Source organism: Girardinichthys multiradiatus, chromosome 1 (genome assembly GCF_021462225.1).
Source record: "Girardinichthys multiradiatus isolate DD_20200921_A chromosome 1, DD_fGirMul_XY1, whole genome shotgun sequence".
NCBI classification, from domain to species: Eukaryota; Metazoa; Chordata; class Actinopteri; order Cyprinodontiformes; family Goodeidae; genus Girardinichthys; species Girardinichthys multiradiatus.
In genome coordinates, this window is record NC_061794.1 from 11,021,659 (window position 1) to 11,047,379 (window position 25,721).

Sequence of the window (25,721 nt, forward strand, 5' to 3'; positions counted from 1 at the left end):
TGTAATATTTGTGTATATGCCGCAAAATGAAAACGCTGTAAAAGATGACAAGATGTTGTCCCAGGGGCAAGACTGCAGACTGGCGGCATTTTTTCACATGAATGTTCCGCCGCTTAGGACTGTAGCCTACCTTTCAGTGGTTTAAGGGGAAATTTACTACCCTGCAACACAACTACTTATTAGGTTAGAGTCTACATTTAGTACATTGTCTTTTAAAGGTTAAAAGTCCAACCTGTCACAGTAGTGAAGTATGGTGCCCGGTTTGTTTCTATGGTCTTCCCAGAGGGGCTGATTCCATCTGCAAATAAAAGAAGAGAAATAAAGCGTGAGAACAGCAGTATCCTTCCTTCCAACTTGTTTTAACAGCCAAGAAAGTCTGACGAAAGCCAAACATAAGGGTGTAAATATTTTGCAGTGTTAGAAAACCCCAATATCTTATCAATATGAAGTCTGTCTTGATAGCAACATCCAATTACCTTTATTATGTCACTTTGTCTAAAGCTATCATTATGACCCCCAGGTGTTACTTGTTGTCTTTAATCTGAGGTGTAAAAGGAAGTAATTCTTGAGTTGCCCGGTTGTGTCGACGAATTCAGTTGCTAAAGACTTCTCGTCCAGAAGACAAACAAAGCTTGGTTATAAAAAGGATGAAGGAAGCCTCTATAATCATTAAATTGTTAAACTGTTAGACACTAATGGCTCTGAAGTTCGCATCTGCTTGATAACTTTCAGTCAGCATAAAACTAAACAACTGATTCCAATTTTTTATAAGCTTAGACTTGGCATGAGCTGGTTACCAGTAGCAAGCTTTCAAGATTTTAAAAACCTGTGGTTTCCGAACCACCGAGATTTTCTGTTATTTACAGCTACGGTTAAAACCCTTTTTCCATGAGATGCGAGGGAAAGTACTGGAGTGAGCGATCCTTTTCCGACTATATGGAGCATAGAGTAACAAGCTCTGCTCCTCCCCCACTTGTTGCTGCACACTGTTGGTTAGCTGGCTAAAAATGCCACTACACTCTGTCTTTGCTAAGAGGATGAAAAAATTCAATAAATGTAATTCCAGTTGCCAAAACCATGTACAGTCGTTATATGGAAACAGAAGTTGTGCCATTCAACATTGTTTTAAAGTTAACCATGTTTTCAAACTTCTGTGCATGTCTGTTAAATAGAGAACTTAATGAACCACCTATCAATGTTAGCTAACAAGGTTATCATCCAGGACTCCACATTACTGGCCCAGGGTGGTCTGGACTGCATTTCATAAACTAAAATCCTTAAACTGATCAAACCTGGTTGGGTTAACATTTGACTAAATGAAATTTGTTCAAAAACACAGTTTGAGATTTATGAAATTGTTATAATATTTGTAAAAACACAAAAATAAAAATCAATGACGTCTGAGCTTTAGGGTCCTGTTAGAATTAGACCTCCAAAACCAAAACCAAGCCTAGACTGGAACATTGTCCACTAGTTTAATATCATCTTCATGATTTGTGAAACATTCAGTATACTTTGGATTATGTTATAATTATTGCTAAAATCTCATCTACGTGTAATTTCTGCTCTCCTGAACGGGATGTATTGTTACTCCACTAGTTCAAAGTGATCCAGGGCTGCTTTGTACAGCAGCAGATTCTATAAGTATGGTAAGTTCAGCTGGACACAGCGAGCTGCATTTGTGATGCACAGGTCTAATATTTGACCCAGGTCTGAATAGAAACCGCATGTGGACCCTATAAAGTGAGCGCACACTGCACAGCCACCTGACAAGCAAGGATCCTGCCAGTTTTGTGTGCAGGATAATGTGTGTGTGGGGGATGACTTGCTGCAGGGTTTAGATGATTTTATACAAACGTAAAATTGAAACAAAGATAATAAAATAACAGTAAATAACTAGCTTTAAAAGCAAAAGTTCTGACATGTCCTCAGTGGTTTCCGCTGTCCCAACGAACCTCTGCGTAAAAGTGGCTTTTTTCCCGTCACCGTTTGAACTCTGCTTTTATCTGCATGATCCCCGTTTAGGAATCTTACCTTACTGAGGAGTTAGTATGACCAAAAAAAACATGTTGCATTATCTTTAGCGGGGAGAGGAATTCAGAAAAAGTGTTGATTAGAAAAATAGTTGCGTTCATGAGCAATAAAAACCAAACAAACACCTGCAGAGGCAGCGACAAACATCAACTATATTTCACAGGCAGCAAAGCAACAGATCTTTTAAATAGTAAACACAACCGATCGGGCTTGAAGCTGTTCGCATCGGAGTGTAGCACCGGAGTTGCCTCCTACCTTGTGCGTAAAAAGCAGAAACAGCTCGAAACACTTGAAGTCCACACACTCGGAGATAATCCTGCAAATGTCGGGTCAGTTGTGAAGCCGTTTGTATCCGAGGGAGCGTTAAAAATCTAACAAGAAGTGATGGAGAGATCAGCTGGTGTCGGTAGAGTCGGCAGCATTAGAGGAGGAACTGAAAGGAGACTTATCCGAGGCAAGTTGAGGAGAAGAAGTCCGGCCCCTCCAGGGCTGCTCCCTCCCCTCCTTCCCTTCCCCTCCCATGCGCAGCGGTGCGCTCTCCCACTGACAGAAATAGCAGGCGAGGCGGGCCCCACCAAAAATAGCCTCGACTTCACACAGGAGTTTAAAGACTATTGTTTTCCGGCACCGACTCCCCTGCGCGCACATGTGGCCCGAACGGCGCGCTCAGAGCTGGACTGCACAGGCACCTTTCTGATTTTGGATTCACAGATTGTGAGGATTTAATAACACACGGATTAACGGTGTGGCTCCATCTGCTGTCAAAAAGTTTTAAATGTCTCTTCAAGTGTTCAACCCCTAAAAACACAGGGTTGCCCCCAGAAAGTTTGATAAACGGTGGCCAGATAGGGGCTGCTTATAATATAAGGGTGGTACAGCAAAACCAGAAGAATTAGATTTTTATAAAAAGCCTAATATTTAGTTGATATAGTTTATATTCTCTACAACTAGTAGAAAACAAATAGTAGAAAAATAGTTTATATTTTCTTAAACAATAGATAATCTTAAAATCATTTTTACCCCATATGGCAGGATTACATTTACATTCAATTTAGGAGTTTATTTCCAGCAGTTAATGAAACATACATCAAAACATAATAAAAAACAATCTAAAAGAACTATACATTTTTGTTTTTCCTCTGGTATTTAGATCATTTTCATAATATGTGTTTGGCGATGAGCTCTAAGTCTTGAGGTTGGAAGGCCTACTTGCCATCACCCTAATCTTTAGCTCCTTCGACAGAGTCTCTATCAGCTTCAAGTCTTGACTCTGACTGGGCCGCTTCAAAGGGTACAGTGCATTCAAGCTGATTCTGCCAGGGGTAGGAATACTTTTGTACTTAATAGTATTTACCAAAATCAGCTGATTTAATATGTTAGAAGGGAGTTGGTTGTTTTTTGTTTTTAGCTCCATCAACATTTAGTATCTGTTTTAATTACTATAATTCTCCTGATTTTTGACCCAAATATGAGGCTCAGAAAGAGGAAGTATGAGGGACAAAATTATAAAGCATATTGTATAAAAAAAATAATAATTATTTGATAAACTAATTTGCAACTTGTTGAACCTTGGCCTTTCCTAAATGCATGCAATAAAAAATGTTATGTATATTAGACTGTCAGGATAGGGACCTCACTGCCCAAACAGAATATGATCGATAAATTACATTTCTTATGAATATGCCCTAGATTTAGCATTCATCTCTATTGTTTGCTGAAATATTACTCATATACTTTTTTTTTTTATCAAATGAACTTTTTTTGTGTTTTACAGTTTCCAAAAACCACACAAAACGCTATGCACTCTTCTGTGGTGAGGTGCTCACAGAAGCTGCATTAGGCAAAAAAGTTTCTGGGCGCACATCACCTTTAAATAAATAACTTCTCAGAAAACCAAAAATCTGTTAACCTCATTTGGCTTCCTTTTATACTGTTGGCCTCCAGCCAGTAATGACAGTAGCTAAGAGCTTTTAACTTTTTAGAATCAGGTCAAAATTATGCAAATTATTATAGAAGATAAAAAGAAAACACTGCTTTCCTGACCTCACTATTGTAACTTCATTATAAATCTAATTTTAACTTCAATATATTGTTGAAGATTCAACATGTATGATAAGGGAATTAGAGCAGATATGTGCTGGTGACTGGTATCAAGGTAGAGCAAGGTTTAACAAAAAAAAAAAGATTTTAAAACCTGTAAAGTTTTCTTTTACATCATTCCTACAGTTTAAAGTCCCATGAATGAAATGCAAGACTGTGGAGCATAGAGTAATGCAGAGTAAGCTCCTCCCCAAATTGTTGCTGCACACTGCAGGTCAGCTGGCTGATAGTTAGATTATAGATTATGCTTTTCTCTCACTTACAAGAAAGACAAAGTCAGCTGTTTGAAAACATTTCTGGTCACGAAAAACGTGGACAGTTGTGCATAAAACTGAAGAGTTTTACCCATCATTGTGTGTTAAGATAACTCTGTTTTAAAAGTGCAGGCTCACAATGACCTGACTAATTCAGCTAATCTGAGCTTGTCATGCTCCCAGTGTTACTCTATGGAGAACAGAACGACAAAGAAACAAAGGAATAATATTCTAAGAAGTAAGAAAGTTACATTTTATAACTACAACTGAATTCTTCTAAATTGTATTATATTTACAGATGAATCTGACTGTGTTTTGGTGAATCTGAATGTGATCGCATTATTGCATTACATTAGTGTGAGTTGTATTGATTTGATTGTATAATTGGATATGAATTAAACCTTACTGTATCATAAGGTCTCTTAAGATGACAGTAGTCGGGAATCAGTACTGTAAAACCATGATGTTTTTATTCAAGGCCATATCATACCAAAACATTTCTGGCCCATGTTTGGGACACAATTACAAATATTTTACTGAACTGTCTTCCAGGGCAATGTGTAAATGGAGTGAATTTCTATATTCTCTAGTCCTACTGCCTACTCAAAGCATTCTTTCATGCCATATTCACCCATTTACACACTGCAATGAAGAATGATAGCCAACTTGAGGTTCAGTGTCTTGCTCAAAGACACTTATAAATGGGGGGAGGAAGTTGGAATCAAACTCACCACCTTTCGATTGCCAGACAGCTTTTCTAACCACTGTCCAGAGTCATCTATCCCCTGTATGGCTTTATAAATTCACAGAACTGAACAACGCCAGCAGCGTTACATTGTTTGGGGTTAGAACTGCACCTAATTTGCTCATGTGGTAAGATTAAAACTTAATATGTACAGAACTGAACCTAATACAGGGCTGTTCTGAAACAAATCCCTTGTTATAGGGCATCTGTATTCAGCATATTGTATGTTTTCTTTGATAACTAAGCTTACACGTTTATTTATGCAAGAATATTAACCAAAAACTTTCCTTATAGCATTTTAAGTAGGATCATTTAGTGCAGGGGTCTCAAACTCCAGTTCTTGAGAACCGGTGTCCTGCAACTTTTTTCTGCTACAACAAACATGAAAACGAATAATAGATTATTAGCAATGACTCTGCTAAACTTTCCTGCAGGAGGAGGAGGTAATTCATCCATTTGATTTAGGTTTTGGATGAGGGATGCATCTACAAGGTGCAGGTCACTGGCCCCTAGCACTGTTCGAGACCACTGATTTAGTGGAACGTGCTAGAATCAAAGAGGAGAACAGTGGTCATGTGACCGATACGTGTTGGCATGGTGTTTACCAGCTAATCTTTAAATAATTTTTAAATTATTGGGAAATGTTATCATGTAAATGACTCCAATATGTTATTGGGTTTTATCACATTCAAATAGCAAAAATGATTACATTATTTTGCATGTTGATGCAGAATTCTCTTTGTAACACCTCTTAAACCTGCTATAATTAACAGCTACTTTATTGCAGTCTGAATAAAACAAAGCACTTTCAACCTGTTACTGAGATGGTATATTTATTGAATGTAGTTTGTGCAGCTAAAGTTGTTGAAAAGTCAACCTTTACTGTGTTTTGTTTGTAACAGTGACTAATTGGATGTCAAACGTGTGAATGGACTGGAATTCAGTCCTGCACTTTAAAAGGGGTAATTGTCGTTAACTCTGCGCAGAAAACAAATCTGTACTTGCCTTTGTCAGACGCTCCCGCAGTGCAAGCTCAGCGGCCCCTGCTTGAGGAAGTGGAGCATCCTGTCAGTGCTAACACACTTGAGCACATACATTTACAGTTACTGTGCACAGGCTGCATTACTGTGGCAAACATTGTGACGCAGGGCTACCGTCTTAGTCTTCCAAGAATCAGGTGGCAGTTTGCTTGCATCAGTTATGGACAATGAGAGTAAATGCACTGAAATGTGGTTAGCATCATACTGTAAAATCTTCTTTTAAGACATTAAAGACACAAAATAAAAAATAAAGGTTTTTTAATAAAATGAGCATAAATGGCCATTGCAGTGAGTTCAGTTTTGTAGATGCCAAATAAGCTAAATATATTTTTAAATTTTTTCCTCCAACTTTAATCTTCATGCATTTTTTTGCATCCTTGTGTATGTCATCCTCACAGCGCACATTTTGTTAAATGAGAATCTGACCTTTTACTTGAGTTTCACTAGCACTTCTGAAAGTTTTTCCCCACTTTTAACCGTCCTTAAGTTTCCACAGAGCGCAGGCATCTGCATGTGTTTAATCCTTTTTTCCGATCTTCACGTCAGCCGGGTCAACAACTGATGCTTCAGACCAATACTGAAACCAAGAAGCGTGCGTCTGTCTTATGCTGGTGCTGAGGATGCTGCATCGTCCGCTCGCTCACCCTCTGGTGCCTCTTTGAATGGGGGGGGGGAGGGGGTAGCACCGTCCCAGAAACCCTCAGTGAGCCTCTGTGTGTGTGTGTGTGTGCGTGTGTGTGTGGGTGGGTGGGTGTATGGAACTATGCAACAGTGTATGAGAGAGAGTTGTCTGTGTGCAATGTTATGTGTTTGTGTGTGCAACAATATATGTTTATGGTGTGCGAGCACACATGTGTGTATGTGGTTGGTCCATTCAATTACACAATCTACCATGCAGTCTGAATCACATCCGCTTTTAGGCCAAAAATAACAAAACCACAGGGTGACAGAAAAGCAGCGCAGCAGGCATCCGCCTACAGGGAGCGAGGGATACATCCATACACTCTCACACACACTCCAGTACTGGTCAGTTGATTTTTTCCATAAACAACATCTAGAAAATCCTATTTTCTTTACAAAATGACTGTCTTACAGGGCAGTTTATGTTTTTAAACTAAACAAACCTATTAAAATATTGCCTACACATCTATGAATGATTCCATGGGGCAACATGTAAAATGCTTTCTTTTCAACATACAATGCAGCAAGACTTAAGACTAGGCACCCCATTTTTGGAGGCTGTCACTTCCTAACACAGCCATCTGGGGTTTGATTTTTGACCTTAAGATCTTTTCTGAATGTCTTTGCTTTGAAGACATTGAAAGCACATCATATCTCAATTGAAAAAAAAAATCATGCTGGATATCCATACTTATATGGAATGGGTAATGCATTTTGGAACAAAAAAAGCTATACGGTTTGATGAAAATGAAAGTTGTCAACCCACAGAGGGTTTAATCCAAATTCACCGAGAACTTTAAGCTGAAAAACTGATGCGGCAGGCTAGTCCAATTTGCTGAAATGTCATTGAAGCAACTCAAAATGGTACTCAGTAGTTTCTATGGACTCCGCATGCTTGTATGCATGCCTGACAACGTCAGGCCATGCTCTTAATGAAATGGTGGATGGTGTCCTGGGGTATCTCCTTTCAGATCCTGACCAGGGCATCACTGAGCTTCTGGAAAGTGAGGTGCATCCTGGTGGAGACCAGTCAATGGTATCAATTTCTTCATCCTCCAGGAACTGCCTGTATACTCTTGCCACATGAGGCCAGGCATTGTCATGCACAAGGAGGAACCCAGGACCCACTGCTCCAATGTTGCTGTGGGTCCTGAACAATACTACAGACAGCATAACATTTGTCACAGCTCCTTCAGACCCTTTCATGTCTGTCATATGAGCTTAGAGTGAACCTACTCTAATCCGTGAAAAGAACAGGGCACTAGTGCCGAACCTGACAATTTCTGTGTTCCCTGGCAAATGCTGGTCTACTAGAGGACTTCAGCCCCTCTGGCCATCCTCATGAAGTCTGTTTTTAAATGGTTTGGTCAGAGACTTTCACGTCAGTGGTCCACTGGAGGTCATTTTGTAGAACTCTGGTAGTACTCATCCTGTTCCTCCTTGCACGAAGGAGCAGATACCGGTCCAGCTGATGGGTTAAGGACCTCTGACAGCCCTGTCCAGCTCTTCTAGATTAACTCCCTGTGTCCTGGAATCTCCTTCATGCTCCCGGGACTGTACTGGGAGATGCACCAAACCTTCGGCCAATAGCATGTATTGTGTACCATCCTGGTGGAGTTGGACTAACTGTGAAACCCTGTAGGGTCCAGGTATTGCATCATCCTACCAGTAGTGACACAGACCCTGAGCAGTGTATAGGCCCCTAAGCTTTTCCACACTTTTTGTCATTATAAACACAAACTTTCATAAATCTTATTGGGATTGTCACTAATATAAAATGGTTCCTAAATGTGAAGTGCAGGGAAAACTAACTTTTTTTTTTTGCAGACAAAAATCTGATCCATGCATTTTTGGATTCAGTCGCCCTTACTGTGACACACCTACATAAATCCAATGTAACCAGTTATTGTGAAAATCACCTGTGGGTAACAACTTTCAGTCATGTACTCCACAATTCTGGTCTTTATGGAACTTAACTACACCTTTTGACCCACATGCAGATCATTATGTGTTGGAAAACTAATGCTGCATATAATGCAGACCCGCAGTCCCACTGTGAAAACATGGTGGTGGCAGAATCATACTGTGGGAATGTTTTCCTTTGTATGGACAGGGAAGCTGGTCAGAGTTGATGGGAAGATGGACAGAGCTAAACAATGGGCAATCCTGGAAGAAAACATAAAAAGTGGAGGTGGACCTTCAAAGTTTTGACTCATGGGGCTGAACGAAAATGTGCGTCATGTGGAATACATGCATCCTCTTTGTATGAATCAGATAAGTAAAATAAATATATCATACCATACATAAGTTTGTTGTTAATGTGACCTGAAGTGGAGCAGGGATACTTTACCAAACCGTAAAGCAACATCAGCTTGAGCACAGAACGGCTGCAATCTACATTGGTTTTGGAAACCTGATCAGTTATCCTTCAGATGTAAAATAAAATGAAGAGATACAGTTAAAAACAGCCAGTCTGACGTACATGGTGCTTTTTTCAGTACTAAATGGGGCAGGATGTGGTCAACTGTATGCTACAAAGTTGCCTCCCACCTGCAAAGATGTGCTTCAGCTTCTACACAACAACTGACACCAAGAAGTCATTCTCTGTATAAAACTGGAAAGCTGAAACTTTGCTCATTTGAGTTCCTCTATTTCACATTCATGCACTATCATAAAACATTATTAGGTCAGGTGCTGTTTACTTGTGCGCATAAGACTCCTAATTTCTTATACTTACGAAAGACAGCATTTTCGGTAAAAGGCACTTGTACTTTCCTGGAGCAACTATCTGGAAAAATGGAATAAACACAGATGCAAGAGAATGAAAGGTCACGAAGAAAAAGAAGAGAAGGGATTGAAATGGGGGGAGGCTGAGAGCACTGTAATAATGTTTGGACTTGGTCTGTCAGCGGGGTCCTTCCCCTTAAGAAGCCAAATGGAATGCAAAGAATGCTGCATGAGAAAAAAAGAGAAAGGAGCAGATGAGAGGGGAACAGGAACAAGAAACAAGAAGATAGGAAGGGAAGAAGCTAAGGAGTATGGGAATCCAGAGCGAGGCAAAGATAGGAAGAGGGAGACTGCATGATGAAGCCAGGAAATCACATAGGGAGTGGGAGATAAAAACGAGGAAAAGACGTATTATCTTTCCTGGGCTGAGTAAACACAAGAACAACGAAGATAAAAATAATAAGCTTGGAAAATATTTGGAAGGAAAAAGGCATCGTCTCTGGGTGTTTGTATTTTTTTGTGTAGATGAACCTTTATCCCTGCACTCGGCCAAAGCGATTGTTTATGTTTACATATTTCAGTTGTGTGTCTCTGAGAGAAAGATTGTTTTGGGGTGTGGTTAGTTGCATTACTGAACTTTTATGCCTTCATTTCTCGTAATGTCAGCACTGGAAATGTCACAACCTGCAAAAATGAAGATATTCTTTTTCCACGTTTAAGCAGCAAGGTCTGCCTCAGTCAGCTGATACTCATGAGATATAGGCAGAAAGCTTCAGAGGCTTCAGGTCTGTTTAAAGTAACAAATACACATAATGCTGCCGTTGAGGAAGATTATACGTTTACACTTCATGGGACTGATCTCCCTCAAAATGTGCTCAAGCCACAAAATAAACACATCATTTTAGTGAGAGTATAAGATGTGTAGCAACAGCACTCTGACTTAGACATCAACCAAAACAGCAGCTTCCAATTGCAAAGCAAGACAGCTTTGAAGCTAGTTGTTGAGGCAGTCACAGCTTGAAACTGTAGTACATGTCACTGTAAATGAGGTTATATCAATACAAGCTTGTGATGCACAAAGCAGTCCGCCAGTGATCAAAATCGCACGGTTTCCCTTGATCAACAGGTCAAACGATTTAAAATCCAACTTTTTTCTTTTCATTAAAGGCATGTAAACCTGAAAACTCACACTGTTGCTGCTGCATTTATTAGTGGACCTGCAGCACATTTCCCCCCTTTACACATTTGTGACATTAAACTGTTGACTAAAAATGAAATTTACATACAAGTTTGAATGTGTCATTAAAATGAAAATCATGATTGCCAGGTCAGATATCAATGTCCTTAGGCAGTATATTTACACACACATACAGTACATATATATATACATCATAGGACTTTTTTAAAGTCCTGCTTCTTACCATCAAAGTATAATAGTTTGCAGTTTTACAGATAAGTAAATCAACAAAAAATAGACATTTAAAGAGTAATCAAAAACTGACGCAATCCGAAACAGGCTGTGCTTTCTTTTGTGTGTTCAAACTGTTTCCATGGTGTGTCACTTTGAAAAGATTAGTCCCACTGGGGGCCTCGATGACATGTACAGTCCACAGGAAAACAATAGGTTGCCGACAGACATTTTCCACAACATCACAACCATAGCATGTGTGCAGACATCACTTAACAACGCCGAGAAGTCGAGAAAGAAATACTTATGGCTTTTTCATTTATTTTAGTTATAACGACCATAACTGTTAGACAGAAAATACCTTTTTTTGGCTAGAATAAATCTGAAACTAGTGAAAAGAAATTTAAATTTGATTTAAAGTATTATTAGATCTAAACTAATTTAAATCTATTAAAAAACATCCTGTTAAACTGTGAGTGAACTCAGGCCAACGCCAGCGACAGAAAAAGCCTAGTGTGTAATGAAAGGCTGTAGATCTTTTACACCCACGGTATATTTAAAGTTTTAAGTTGGCCGAAACAAAGCAAGAAGCCATAGCAACCACAGGAAAATCCCGGATATATCAGCAGCAGTCACCCATGCAAAGAGAACCTATCAAAATTCTAATCAAATCAAAACTTACCCTTATAACACCCACCATTCTGAACAACAACAACCGTGAGAAGCGTGAGCGTATGACTAGGAAACACCCAGACAGGCCAAAAATAGATCTATACTCATTTCCCATGTCTCGTTTTCAGTCCTGCAGTCTCTCGCTTATTCTGCCTTATTCTGTTTCATTTTGGTCATGATAAAACCAACAGGAGGAAAAAAAGAACAGCTAAGTTAACGTTCCTGTACGGGAAATATCACCTACCGAAGAACACAAGTGTGAGAACAGCAGACATGACTAAATGATTCAGTGAATGGAGAGAATAACGAATATTCAGCTACAACCGTTGCACAAGGGGAAATTCAGTGTGTCTCACAAAAGGGAAAAAATTGTTGTTGCAAGCATGTCTGACATAATAAACTAATCATGTATCATCAAAATACATTTGAAAATGACAATAAAATCCTTGACGCTTTTATTTTTACTTGTGTACAGATAATTTAGATCATCACAAATGTTAGAATGCTCACAGGAGCAGTAATTTTCCAAAATACTGTCCAATCTAGGGATTGTTGTTTCTTGGTAACAAATCTGTGAATTTGTTTGGATTCAGGATGCCCAATTAGGCTACAAGTGAAGCACCACTTGTAAACAAAGTCACATGGACTCACAAGTAGCGTGTTTAGATTGCAGTTTTTCTAACCTGTCATCCTTCGAGGAGGCTTTTAAACAAACCCGATTGCAGCCTTTGTGAAATGAGCAATACACCACGGGAAAATTGTGACTTCTTTTGCAATCCCATGCTGAGGTTTATAAGAAAGGCTTTAAAACTTATTCATCTTAGTTTTTGCTTCTATTTTGTCTTATCACAAATTATGAAGAAAGCTTGCGGTATTTCTGGTCATTTAGCACATTTTAGCAAGATTTTGTAAAACCCGAAAAGTTTCAAAACTGCAAAAAGATTTGGCATTATAACATTTCTATGGTATAAAATCCTTTTATTGAGATGCCAGCAAATGTTTCTGCTTCTACCCCATATGTTGCTGTGCACTGCTGGTCAAGTGGCTTAAACAAGATTAATAAATTTGCTTACAAGAAACATAAATTTGGCTGTTTGAAAGTATTTCTAAAGCACATTGGCAAAAAGTATCAATGTAATAGTCATGTTTACTTGAAAACTAATACTATTGTTTTTAAAATTAAAATAATAATAAAAAATAAACAATAAAGAACAATATTACAAATGACTGACAACATTATTCAGACCATGATAACCAATATGGTACAGTAGCTCTGATAAGGCCTGGACTGTACCAAGCGAATACCTTGCAATTAGAAAGATGGCGGTGGCAGCATCATGCTCTGGGGTTATTTTTCCCCAGATGGAACTGGGTTTTTCATCAAGAATTGTATTTTTCCTATTCTATATCAAGAAAAGAAATACATGAGATTAAAAATAAAACTTTTTTTCTGACCCATAACAATGTTGGGTTTGTTCAGCTCAATTGTAAAGTATAAATTTCAACATTATTTGTGGAAACAAGTTTTGAAATTATTTTTCATGGTCTAATTCTTCTAGATTACAATAACAGGACATTTTAACAGGGATGTGTACTCTTTTGAAAGCCACTGTATAATTGTTTTTATCAGCAGAAGTAGGAAAAATTGTTACTTAAAATAAAAGCAATTAGATCATTTATTGCAGCACTTTTAAACTATATTAAAATCCTAATACTGTTTTATATTTTTACAGTGCAGTTTCTGTTGCTGAATTTCATAATTCAAGATATTTTCAGTAATTGGCCCATACGTAATGTCTTGACTGAGACAAATTCAACATATTATTCTAATGAACGTGCTGTGACACATTTAGGGTTTTTCCACTGAAGCAGTCCTAGCGCCAAAGCAACAATGTTGCTAAAGCCAGTTCATAAAGCTTTGGTGCCAACACTGAGCCCCATCATTACGTCTCTTCCAGTAAATTTTAATCCACTCTCAGCTGTGTTCAAACGTTTTATAGGGAATACAGCGCAGGGAGACAGTTGAAATAAATGCCATTGACTTGTTTTCCCGGTTAACAGATGTCCTAATATTGCTGGTCTCATCTGTTTCACACAACAATCTGTGTTTGTGAACATTTTTCCTAAACACAGATTGAAATTTACAAATGATGAGGAAATGAGTTACAAACAACCAAGCACAATCTATAAACACCAGCTGGTGGTATTTAAGAATTGCTGACTATTTCTTATTGATTCAGTTGGCATTTTGGTTCTTCTAATCAGTGCAAAACCTTTGCATTATTTATTGTTCTGTAAACTATACAAGGCTTCTGTACCAGTTCTGCTGTTACCTTGCAGGAGCCAGCTCTTTGCAGGGAGTGTCCAGGTGTGGGTTTGCAGGCAAAGCAGAAATGAACCAAGAAATGAAGCAACACCTTAAGGTGAAACATTCTGCCTCTTCTGACTATACAACCATATCAGAAGTGAGCTCAGCCTAAATAGTTTTATCTTTTAGGATTTTAATCACGGATGTACTTTAACAGTGCTTAAAGAGTTGCCTTTAATAAATATGCTGCCCTAATGGGCCAATGTTCAAGCATCTTAAGACTGATGTAAATATCCGGCAACTCAAGCCGGAAATTATGTTAACGAGACGAGACGCGATGGCAATTTAGCAATTCTTTATTTAGGCAAAGAAAGCAGAAGAGAGACAAATGTACACAAATTTTTAATACTACAGGATGATGCCTTTCATATGCTACTTAATACATGCTGTCATCTATTTAGACCTAAATACTTTTGTTGTAAAAGTATTTAAATGAATAAATGAAAATGATTTAGTTGATGTTGGGGGTTTAAATCTAGTTGAGAATTTGGTGTAATGAGCATGAAAAACTGTTTTATTTAAATTTAAATTTTCATGTCACGGGTTGTTGGTTTCCATTAGTCCACTCAGCAGTTGAAGAAACTAGGCTTTTGCTTTATTGCAACCGTTAGCAACCGTGACATCGAGGAAAACATGATTTCTAAGCAAACAAACCAGAATTGTGTATTTTTAGAATCTTCCTCTTAGATGAGTTATGAAAGAAAATCCTGCCACCTTCTGCTACAGTTCTGGGATTGTCTGATGCTGCAGGAGTTTGAATATCATTGTTGTGATTGGATCTATTGAAATGAAACAGAGCTTTACGGCTTAAGCGACTTAGGTCATGGGTGGAGTTCTATTCCTTTATGAAGATGCAAGGCAGCCAGATAAATAATTAAAATGAAGGTGTGGTTCTGGAATAATTTTTCAACTTAACTGTTTTCTCAGGTCTCAGTTGGATAATGTCACTGTTATGTTTAAATGTAGCTCTAATAAACAGGGATGATTCATAATCTTCACGCACAGCCTGTCTGGCTAAGATAAGATGTAGAAAGATAAACTAGCAGGAAAATTTGCCTTGGCTGCTGATGATACAGTGGATGGTAACAACAATAAAAATTCAAGCAGAAGATAAAACATCTTAGTGCTTAAATTACATATTATAAAAGTCTTTCTTACCCACTGTGAGTTTATTAGGAGATGAAGGACAGCACATCTGCATCTACTATCTGTCACTGATGAATGATGAACTTGAGTTTTCTCTTGGGCTTTCAGTGAAAGCTTACACTTCTCCTCTCTGCTGTGCCCTCTGTGGGAAATTTTAGAGCCTGTAGTAGTGAGAGAAGGAGAGACAGATGACTTTTCCTCGCAGGATATCCTGTTCTAAGTTGAGCTGCCGGGTCTATTCTGACCTCTTGACCTCTCTTGACTCCTGACCCAACCATAGTTTAGCCTCGCATCTCCAACATTTCCTAATCGCCCCAAATCTCTTAGTCTTCTCTCAAGCTTTGCGTGGTCCTCTATGTTTTCTCTTCACTTTTCATTTTTCACTTTCCTTTTTTTTAGTTTGATCTCCAGTGTTTCAAATGGCTTAGCTCGGTTTACAAAGAGATTTAATCTATTACATGTAATAATATGTGGAAAACCTTTAAGACTAATCCACATACCTGCTCTGAATTACCATTTGGTTTTTATGCAAACTTTAGACGAGCTGTTTCGAACTCCAGTCTTTGCAGGAAGTTGTCTTGCAGCTTTTAGATATATCTGTGCTTCAACACACCTAAATCAAAAAGTAGTTCAATTAGGAGGACTCTGTTGAACTTAATTGCATGCCCCATTTGATTCATTTGCTGATTCAGAGATCGAAAGCATCAGAGAGCATCTGTGAACATCAGTTTTCAACAGTTGCCACAGATTATCAATTGGATTTGGGTCTTGACTTTGACTAGGCCATGCTAACACAAGCATGAATATGCTTTAATCGGAACCATCTCATTACAGATCAGGCTGTATTTTTTAGGTAATTGTTTTGCTGGAAGGTGAACCTCTGCTCTAGTCTCAAGTTTTTTGCAGCCTCTAGCATGTTTTCTTCCACGATTGCCCTGTATATACTTCCATCCATTCACCTCTGACAGGTTTCCCCATCTCTGCTGAAGAAAAGCATTCCTGTAGCATGATGGTGCCACCACTATGTTCCACTGCAGATATTGTGTTTTCGAAGTGTTGCTCAGTTTTAGTTTTCTGCCACAGATATAATTTTGCATGTAGGCTTAAAAGTTCAAATTTGGTATCATACTACCAAAGAATCTTCTTCCACATGTTCACGGAGTCCTTTACGTGAGTTTTGGCAAACTGCAAATTGGACTTCTTATTGATTTTTGTCAACAATGTCTTTCTTCTTTACTTTTCCCTAAAAGCCAGATTTGGGGAAATGCACGACTTACATGCTGCATATATACCAAACTTATTCAACTTCTAGACTTTGTTTTCATGATGCTGTTGTTTTACTAATATACTGCAATACATGTACAAGGCCTTCAGAGAGCAGCTGCATTATACTGAGATTAAATTACACACAGTGTAAGCAGACACAGGTGACTACTAAAGGCAGTTGGTTTAACAGTATCAGAGTAAATGGGGTCGAATACAAACGTTTGCCACACTTTGATTTTAATTTGTAAAAAACAAAGTAAAAAAAATATGGATCCTGTTACTTCCCACTACAATATGAAACATTACTTTGTGTGGGCCTATCACATAAAATTCCCAAAACTAGAGTTTTTTATTTTAATGTGACAGATATATTTGCAAGGCACTGTATCTATAAATTGCACCGTCAAAATAGTTAATACTAACCTAAAGTGCACTGAAACCCACATCAACCATTTAAACTAATTTTTCCCTCTTTTGTTTTTTTCAGTTTGATAAATTGCTTCATCAGCCGCAGCAGAAAAAATAGGAAAACGTGTAACATGAAACAATATTCCAAACCTTGTTTAGGAATTCCTTCCTTGTTCCATTCTGATAAAATTCCTTGATATCATGCATTCATCATGATTATTCTTGTTTTCCAACCACACATGGAAAGGATTATTTTGGAATAACTAAGGATGGAAAAATGTCAGCAAGTTTGGGACTGCTAGGAATAATTACAGAAGTAACGAGAAATAAATACTATTATGATGAGACCAAAACAAACCATAGCATGCACTCATCACTTGTTTTATCAGTTCGTTGGCTACTTCCTCTTTTTTTCAACCATTCTTTGGCTCACAGGTAATTCTTCCAAGCTCCAGTCAAACTGGAAAATAGATGCCGAATGATTGTTTGTGTTTTTCTAAGCTCAATAGTGCCACCAATGGCCTCTGTGGCCAAAGTGGGTGCAAACAAAACACACTCTGTGATGAAAGAAATAATTAGCCAATCATCCTCTGACCTGTGGGCCAAGCCGAGGTCAAAGAGGCATGAAGTGGGCTGCTGCCCAGGTGCTTTCCCATAAAAGTGGCACAGCTGCAGAGCAAAGACATACTGAAGTCATTGTCTTCCCAGAGGTCAGGCGCTTCTCTGCAAGTATATAGGTCTCTCTGCGACCAGGCGTATGTGTGAATGTGCATGCGTGAGGTGTACCAGTGGTCTGGGAGGAAGGGTTTATCCAGAGGGCTTATGGTGGAAATCAACACTTCCTGCTTCCTGTGGTACAAGGAAGTGGTACCGTTGATGTCCCCTTATCGCTAGACACACAGGAGTAGAGGGAGGAAGGCCAAGAAGAGGAAGAGGAGGAGGAAGAGGAGCTGGAGGGAGGTCAAGCAAGCTCAGTAAAGAGAAAGGACTTAAGAGGCAGTCAAGGTTCTGGTTTTATCAAGAGTTTTAAAATGAGGACAATAGCTGTAGAAGTATGTTATGCCGAGTTGCAAAACAAATGTCAAATTTACATGTTTTTTTTTTTTTTACAAAGAATGCCTTGCAAAAGTATTCTTACATCTTCAACTTTTTCACATTTTGTCAAGTTACAACAAACTTCAATGTTTTTCACTGGGATTCTGAGAGATAGAACAACATAAAGCAAAGTATATTTATAAAGTAGAAGGAAAATGATGGATTGTTTTCTTTAACAAAGAAAATCTGAAATGTTTGCCCATTCTAAGAAAAATAGCCAAAGCTCAGTCAGATTGAATGAAGAGCATCCATGAACATGTGATCAGAACCACCAGAAACTTAACCCACCAAAGACTGTGGAGATGATGGTGGACTTTCGGAGAACACCACCCTCACATACCCCCTAACCATCCTCAACAACATTGTGTCTGCTGAGGACCACGTTCGGTTCCTAGGAACCACCATTTCTCGAAACCTGAAATGGTCCTCACACGTAGACAATGTTCGGAAGAAGGCCCAGCAGAGACTGTACTTCCTGAGGCAACTCAAGAAGTTCAACCTTCCACAGGAGCTGCTGGTCATCTTCTACACTGCCATAATTCAGTCTGTCCTGTCTTCATCCATCTCAGTGTGGTTTGGCTTATCCACAAAACTGGACAGATCCAGACTGCAATGGACAATCAGGACTGTAGAGAGAATCATCAGGGCTGACGTTCCCTCTATCCAGGACTTATACAGGTCTAGGGTCAGGAAAAGGGCAGCTAAAATCTTTGCAGATCCCTCACACCCTGCACACAAACCGTTCATGCTTTTACCTTCAGGTGGCGCTGTTGGCTTAAACCAGCTGACACAGAGACAGTTTCTTCCCCCAGGCTGTTTCTCTGATGAACACTTGACAGTCAGAGTTCCAGAACAACACCATGCATACTTGGACTGATCTCACATTGTATTCTATTGTAACCTCAATTGTGTATATATGTACATTTAAAGAGATATTCTTTATTATTACTGTTCTCCATCTATCCAACTCATTGGTATTTTCTGTCTAAAACAAGAACATAATAGAATAACTTAGATGTATAGAGGTACATCTGAACCAACCACTCCAGACCTCCAGAACAACTACCTTTAAACATAAGGGACCAAAATGGTAGGGCTTTGATGCACAGTACCGTCGCTGGTATAAATCAAGCAATGCATATCAGCACAGCCATCTTAAAGCAAGTGTCAAGCATGGTGGTGAAGTGAAGAACATTTGGGCTTAACTTAACAGTCCAGTGTTGTTACTTGCTGGCTCAAGAGAAATAATTTTTCAACGGCTCAATGTGATCAACTGGGTTTCCTTATGTACACAACATTTTACCATTTGGCAGTATAAAGCAAAATTTCCTACATTGTTTTATATATTAGGATCAAATTTGAATATTTATATAACTGAATTGGGATCTATTCATTGGACTGAATTGATTTTATTGGATCTGTTAGTCTTCTAGACTCATTCGTTGTAAACTGGCGCTATATAATTAAAGTTATATGTGCTCAACCTGTGCAAAATAAGGACCTTATGTGTACAAATTGCAAGACTTGTTAAAGAACAGTATTTTTTGTCTTAAGAATATACAGTCAAGAAATTAGAATATACGTTTCATTGAGGCTTGAAAGTACCTTTGAAGAACAGCAACCTCATTCATTAGCAGTAATTAGAAAAATATTAAAATGAACAGAAATAAGGGTTTTAAAACATCAGTTTGTTTGGAATTAATCTTTATGATGTGTTTTAGTGAAATTAGTTACTGAAACAGATTAACGCTTCAATAATACTTCGTCTTGACCATTTGTTTTGTTTTGATAGAGGTCAGGTAGTGTGAACGCTTGCTCATAAGTTGAGCAGAGAAAATAATAGAAGCACAGAGTGGCAAGAAAGCTAAAATCTAAAACTGACACAAGGACTGCAGGAGGACTGTATAGTTTATTGTGAAAGATGAAAAGAGAGTAAACTAGAAAGATGGCGGCAGAGAAGGGGGAAAAGAGATGTTTGGGATCAGGGTGGGGAAGCTTTCAGCACTTGGGGATTGTCCCAGATGGACACAGGCTGCTCCCTCCCTTTCTAAACAGCCTCTGGCTTCTACTTTTTCTCTTTCTGCTGTCCATCTTTTCTTCTTTAACCTCATGCCTGTTGCTTACAGCTCAGAGTTTGTGGGACACTCAGCAGAAAATTTGAACAAATTGACACTTAATAGATTGGTTTTTCTTCTGACACTATTTTTTCTGTCCCCCAAACACATGGATCACCCCCCACCCTCAATATCTGCCATTTCCAAAGTCAACACACCACTAAATGCTAGGCTGACTCACATCCACAGTGGGTGGCTCTGTTTCCAATTTTCTCACCACCTCGGCCTCTCCACCACCTTATTGGAGAAAAAGAGGAAGCTTTTGTCCAGAAAACACAAAAGAAACAGCCAAAAAGGCATGCAAAAGTGGCAAACATTTTTGCAAACGTTAAAGGTATGCTTCCCAGCATGAAGACACCCAGGAGACGTGGGGCTAAACAAAGCATGCTTCTCCCACTTCTTTGTGGCAGTGAAATGCTTATCGCTGTTTTCCTTCCTATTTTTCTCTTTGGGGGAGCGTGGGAGCGCCCTAAGAGCGCTGCACAGAAACCACAGGGCTCATAACAACAGGAGGAAGCCGGTAACTTGAGTAACTCTGGCAGCCCAAAGAAAGGAAGACAAAGAAGAGAAGCTGAATGAGAGACAGCCAGGACAGAGCATTTAGCATCTTTTACTCATAATGCAGCAACATAACAACACAAAGATCAATTGTGACAGCTTTTTCCTTTAGTCTTTTGCCTTACCAGTTTGCGTTCTGCACCATGAGGAGTGTGTTACGAAGTCCCATCAGTCATGTTCAGGCACAGTTCAATCCACAAAGCTCTGGAGTGGAGACAGGACACTCAAACAACACATTCACAGTGGTCCAGGCGCAGTATCAGTTCCCTCTGTCCAAGTGTTGAGAAAGTGAGGGGCTGCAACAAAAGGCAAAAGAGGGAGGGAGAGACTGAGGCACAGAGTGAACAAGAGAGAGAGAGAGAGAGAGAGAGAGAGAGAGATTAACCTTTCTGAGAAGACTGGTGGACTCTCTTCCTCCCTCCCGTCCTCACACACTCACAAACATGGTTTGCTGTATCACTGACTTCTTGTCTTTTTTCTCATGTGCCAAGAGGAGGAAGAGAGAAAGAACAGGGAGACCTGCGTGTTCACGTCCATGAATGTGTGTTTGTGTGTGTGCGTTTAGGTAGGAGGGACTGGCTGGCACAAGTCCAGAAACAGCCTGCCTGGTAGAAAAAGACAATAGCAGGAAACATTATATCAGATTTTTATACCAGTACAAAAATAATTAACAGACAGCAAAGAAACAATGACATCCGCGATGGAAAACAGAGTTCGCAGCCTGCGCCTAACAATGATACTAGAAACAACCAGGAGACTAAGGTTATTCTTATTCCCACTGTTGTTTCCATTGGATGCACAAATACCATTTCAGAAAAAATATGAGGGGTTAGTGTTGATTAGGAAATGACAATTCTGGTGTTAGTTGCAAATGCAAAATGGCAAGGCATTCCTACAGAAGCATGCATTTAACCGTTTGATTTTCCTTTTTTGAGATCATGAGTTGACCATTCTTTTATTGTAATAACCACTCTCCTTTTATCTAACCTTTGTCATGGTCACAAAATTATTTTGTAAAAACAATCATTCTTTACTTTCCTCAAATTCTGCTCTTCAGTGTTGTTGCCATGTTACCCGTGGAGAATCTAGTAGTTCAGATCAGAAGTCTGCACCCACTCAACGTCGGAAGGAGTATCATATTCGTTTTGGACTTTGGAGATAGGAATTATTTCTTGGGTGGCACTCTTTCAATCCTTGTTCATCGTAAACTTGTTTCAGCGTGGATAGTGATGCTGGTATCCTAGAATGTTCCAGTTTATGATAGGCGTGAGCCTTAGTGGTCCCTGAACATCTTATCCAATTTCCTTTCATTTAAAGAGTGACAGTACAAGTCAGATGTTTGAAACCTGGAAACAGTTTATTGTGCCAACAGGACAACAGTACCAATCAACACCAAAGATTAAGTTTGGTGTTGATTGGATTAAAGGCTCCGACCTCAACCCTATTGAAAATTTCCCAAGTGTCCTTTTCTATACCGCTTCTTCCATAGTGGGTCGTAAAGTAAGTGAAGTCATGCATTTGTAACTTGTTTCCTCAATGTTCCTTAATGTGACATTTTCAGTTTTAATTGGGGCCAGCATGACTGCCCTAATCTTTGATAATGAAGAAACTCTCATATTTTAATGTTTGTGATTTCAAAATTATCTATTGTTATCACAAGAAAACCACATTTTCCACTGAAAATAACTAAATATATGCATCCATCGACTCAATAAAATAACAAGCATGACCACTCTGGGCTTCTGTACATTTCTTTGTCTCTGTAGGATAGTTAAATTAGAATAAATAAATAGTTTTTTACTGTTTTGCTCATTTCTTTTCATATTTACGTTTCTTTTGAACATCACCATCAACCTCATGACTTCCAAACATACCTCACAACCACCCACTCACAAACACACGTTCTTCCAGCTGTAACCATGTCTACTGATAAGGGCAGCTTCCCCGAGTGTTTGCTGGTTCTCTAGGCTCTGACCGCAGTGACTTACAATGGCCCTGTATCTTCAGCCTGCACTGATTACACTCACAAGGAGCTGTAATACACTCCACTAATTCAATTTCCTGCCCTCGAGGTGAGCCTTTGTGTGTGATTGAGAATGTGTAACAGAGTGAACAAGATGTTGGCGATAGAACAAGATGTTTGCTCCAAAACTGGCAAACATGATGCAAATGTGTGAGTTCTTAGGTAGCGTGTGATAATTTTTGGTCAGTATTGGTGCTTAATTTGGCCAAAATTTGGCTATAAGCTGGAAATAAAACACGTTCTGTCAGTATCTGCTTTTCTGTTTTTAACTGGTGTAGAAATGTAACTGTAAACTTATAGGACTGAAAAATCTGACCAAAACAGAATATAAATATATCTCTGCAACACATGGAAAGATTAAATTCAACCTTTCTGCACTCCTATAGACTCCAAGTACACAACAAAATGTATTTAAAGGCTAACAAAGCAGGTTTTGCATGATATAATCTTGTCTTTTTCAGTCTTTCTGTTATAGATTTACTGCTGCATTTGTGATCACTGTCCTGTTGATTAACCAATTTTCGCCAGGCTTGAGCTGTCGAATGGTTTCTAATTTTACTCTAGATCACTTTGGTTTACAGATTGGTTTATGATCGACTGAATATCCTCTTTCATACATCTCTGTCATTAACCTGTGAAGAGGAGCCACCTCTGAGCTCCCTCTGGCCATTTAAAAATCACAAGGGTAGGTGGTAATATAACATTCAGCTGTGAGTTTTTAAAAATAATCTGGGATGAGGTGTCAGGAGGTGTCACGCAGCATCAACATCAGCAGCTCTATGAATGAAAATTGAATCAGAAGTCACCATTTTTTTCAAAACAGTAATGGAGGACAAGTGGAGACAGTGGAAATATCATACTGTTGTTCGAGCAAATGCTAAAAATTGAAATAATGAAGCTCACCTTCTTTGGCTTTTTGTCAGAAATAATTGTTTACACATTTAAATGCTGCAGCCTGCTGGTTGCACAAACAGTATGTCATCACTACATCATTCCCTCAACCCGCAAAGTCATCTTGCCCCTATATAAGTTAGCTGATGCGGGCCTGGGACTGCCTTTCTTATTCAGGAGCATAACAGAGGCGGGCTGACTTCGACCAGTTTCACCACTCCAGTCTTTTCACAAAACACACTTTTCACACTCAATGTTATCTTGAAGCATTTTATAAAAGACCCTGGCAGTTCAGAAGCTATAAAACAAGCCCAAATCACCACCCCTGTGAGGAGAGTGTGTGCTAATACGCTGTGTGTATATATATATATATATATATATATATATATATATATAAACATATATAAACAACAACTTTCAAATTTAGGATAGATGGGAATTATAAAGTATTTGATCCCCTCTGGCTGTTCTTAGATAATTATATAATAATGCAGTGTTTTTGGTGTATTAGTATCTACTTGCTTTGATCACTTATAATATCCAGAAGCATGCCTTAAAAATAACGTGTTTTTCCATCTCCATTCTTCCCTTTTCTAGACCAGACCCCTTTACTGCAGGATCAACCTGAGTGTCCCAGTCCTGAAACGCTTCTTCAACCAGGAGGACACCAGGCCTGATTTTCGGCTTAGTTGGGAGTCTCTGGCAGTGCTGCTTAATCTTTTGCACCAGGATAGGCAACATGGATGGGTGCTACTATTGAAACCTTGGTTTTTCTTTTCTTGGTGGCAAGTGGCACATCCTACAGAGTGGTCTGCAGAGTGTTTGGGATGCCTCGCTCTACTGTCCATCGCATCGTCCACAGAGTTACAGAGGAGATGGTGGCTATTCGTCATCAGGTCATCTACCTTCTAAAGACCCCTGAGGACTTGGAGGCAGTGTCCCGTGAGTTTGCAGGGCTGGCACGCCACAGAGTTTTTCTTAAAGCTGTGGGTGCAATATATGGCTGCCATATCCACTTCAGGTGTCCAAGCGGCCCTGATGGTCAGTGCTACAGGAACAGGAAACTCTTCCCTTCCATAATCCTGCAAGCAGTTTCTGACCATCGCAGCCATATTATTGACACGTATGTGGGCTGGCCTGGGTCAGTGCATGACTCTAGGGTGCTCCGCCACAGCCCACTGTACAGTTTATCCTCCTCCAGGGCATTTTATCCTTGCTGATGGAGGGTACCCATGCCTCCAATATCCACTCCCCCTCATCACTCCCTACAAGAGGACAAGACAAGATGTGGGAGCCCAGCGCTTTAACAGCCATCATTCCAAAAACACGCTCTATAATAGAGCGTGTTTTTGGAATGATGAAAACCAGATTCAGGGCCATCTTCCTGCAAGCGCTGGAGGTGCACCACACCTTTGTACCTCCCGTAAGTTTTGACCTAGATCCATTTTATATATACATTATACATAATATATACACATATATGCACCCTCTTTTAAATTGTTTTCAGGTCATAACAGCATGTGCCATCCTCCACAACATCTGCCTTGGTGCTGGGGATGTCATGGCCCCAGAGGATGACCCAGAGGAGGCTGTAGAAGAGGATGAGGGTGAGGTTTGGACTGAGGCAGTCAGCGTTGCTCTCTGGCAGGACCAGCTTTCAGCTGAGGTGTCTGCCCTGGAGGAGGTACCACCAGAACATGACTACTGTGTGCAGGCAAGTATAATATTATAGATGTGAGTAATTTTTGAGGGGTATAACTAATTGTAATATTTTGTGAGCACCATCTTCTAATTCTGCATTTTTCCGATTACCTCTTAATGATGTGGCAGCCGTCAATTCAGCCAGCCCTTTAAACCCACTTGATGGACGATACTGTGGACAGCGGAGAGAGGCATCACAAACATCTGCAGACCACCTGTGTGATGCTTCGCTCACCATCCAGAAAGACAAACCACAGATCTCAGTTGCAGCATCCCATCCATGTCTCTGACCTTGCGAGAGATTTAGCCACATCACCAGAGACTTTCTGTTCAGAAAGACATCTGCCTCTTTGTTCTGTTGAAGAGGTGATCCAGGAACTGGTCACACAGGTTGATCCTGCTGTCACCATTGTAAATACTTGTACATAGATTTATGTTATGCCTTTTGTCTTGTAATCTTGATCTGTTTGAATGTTTTCTTCCCCCATTC

The 25,721-nt window shown here is 39.4% G+C and overlaps 1 protein-coding gene across 8 annotated transcripts in view; it reads right to left on the reverse strand.

Annotated features, from left to right (window-relative positions):
- Positions 1 to 21,094, reverse strand: part of hdac7a (histone deacetylase 7a) — a 76,198-nt gene extending 55,104 nt beyond the window's left edge. For 3 of the 8 annotated variants that reach the window (XM_047369992.1, XM_047369960.1, XM_047369985.1), the window contains exons 1-2: positions 2,290 to 2,465; positions 233 to 298 (exon numbers count right to left, since the gene is read on the reverse strand). Coding sequence is in view for 1 of the 8 variants with exons in the window: in XM_047369953.1 (XP_047225909.1) it covers positions 233 to 298; positions 15,188 to 15,230 (109 nt within the window). In the remaining 7 variants the exon portion in view is untranslated. Of the gene's footprint in view, positions 1 to 232; positions 299 to 2,289; positions 2,466 to 15,187; positions 15,337 to 20,239; positions 20,594 to 20,741; positions 20,913 to 21,001 lie in introns of those variants that run through there. The other 5 variants (XM_047369999.1, XM_047369967.1, XM_047369953.1 and 2 more) reach the window with 4 other exon arrangements.
- Between the last annotated feature and the right edge of the window lie 4,627 nt (positions 21,095 to 25,721).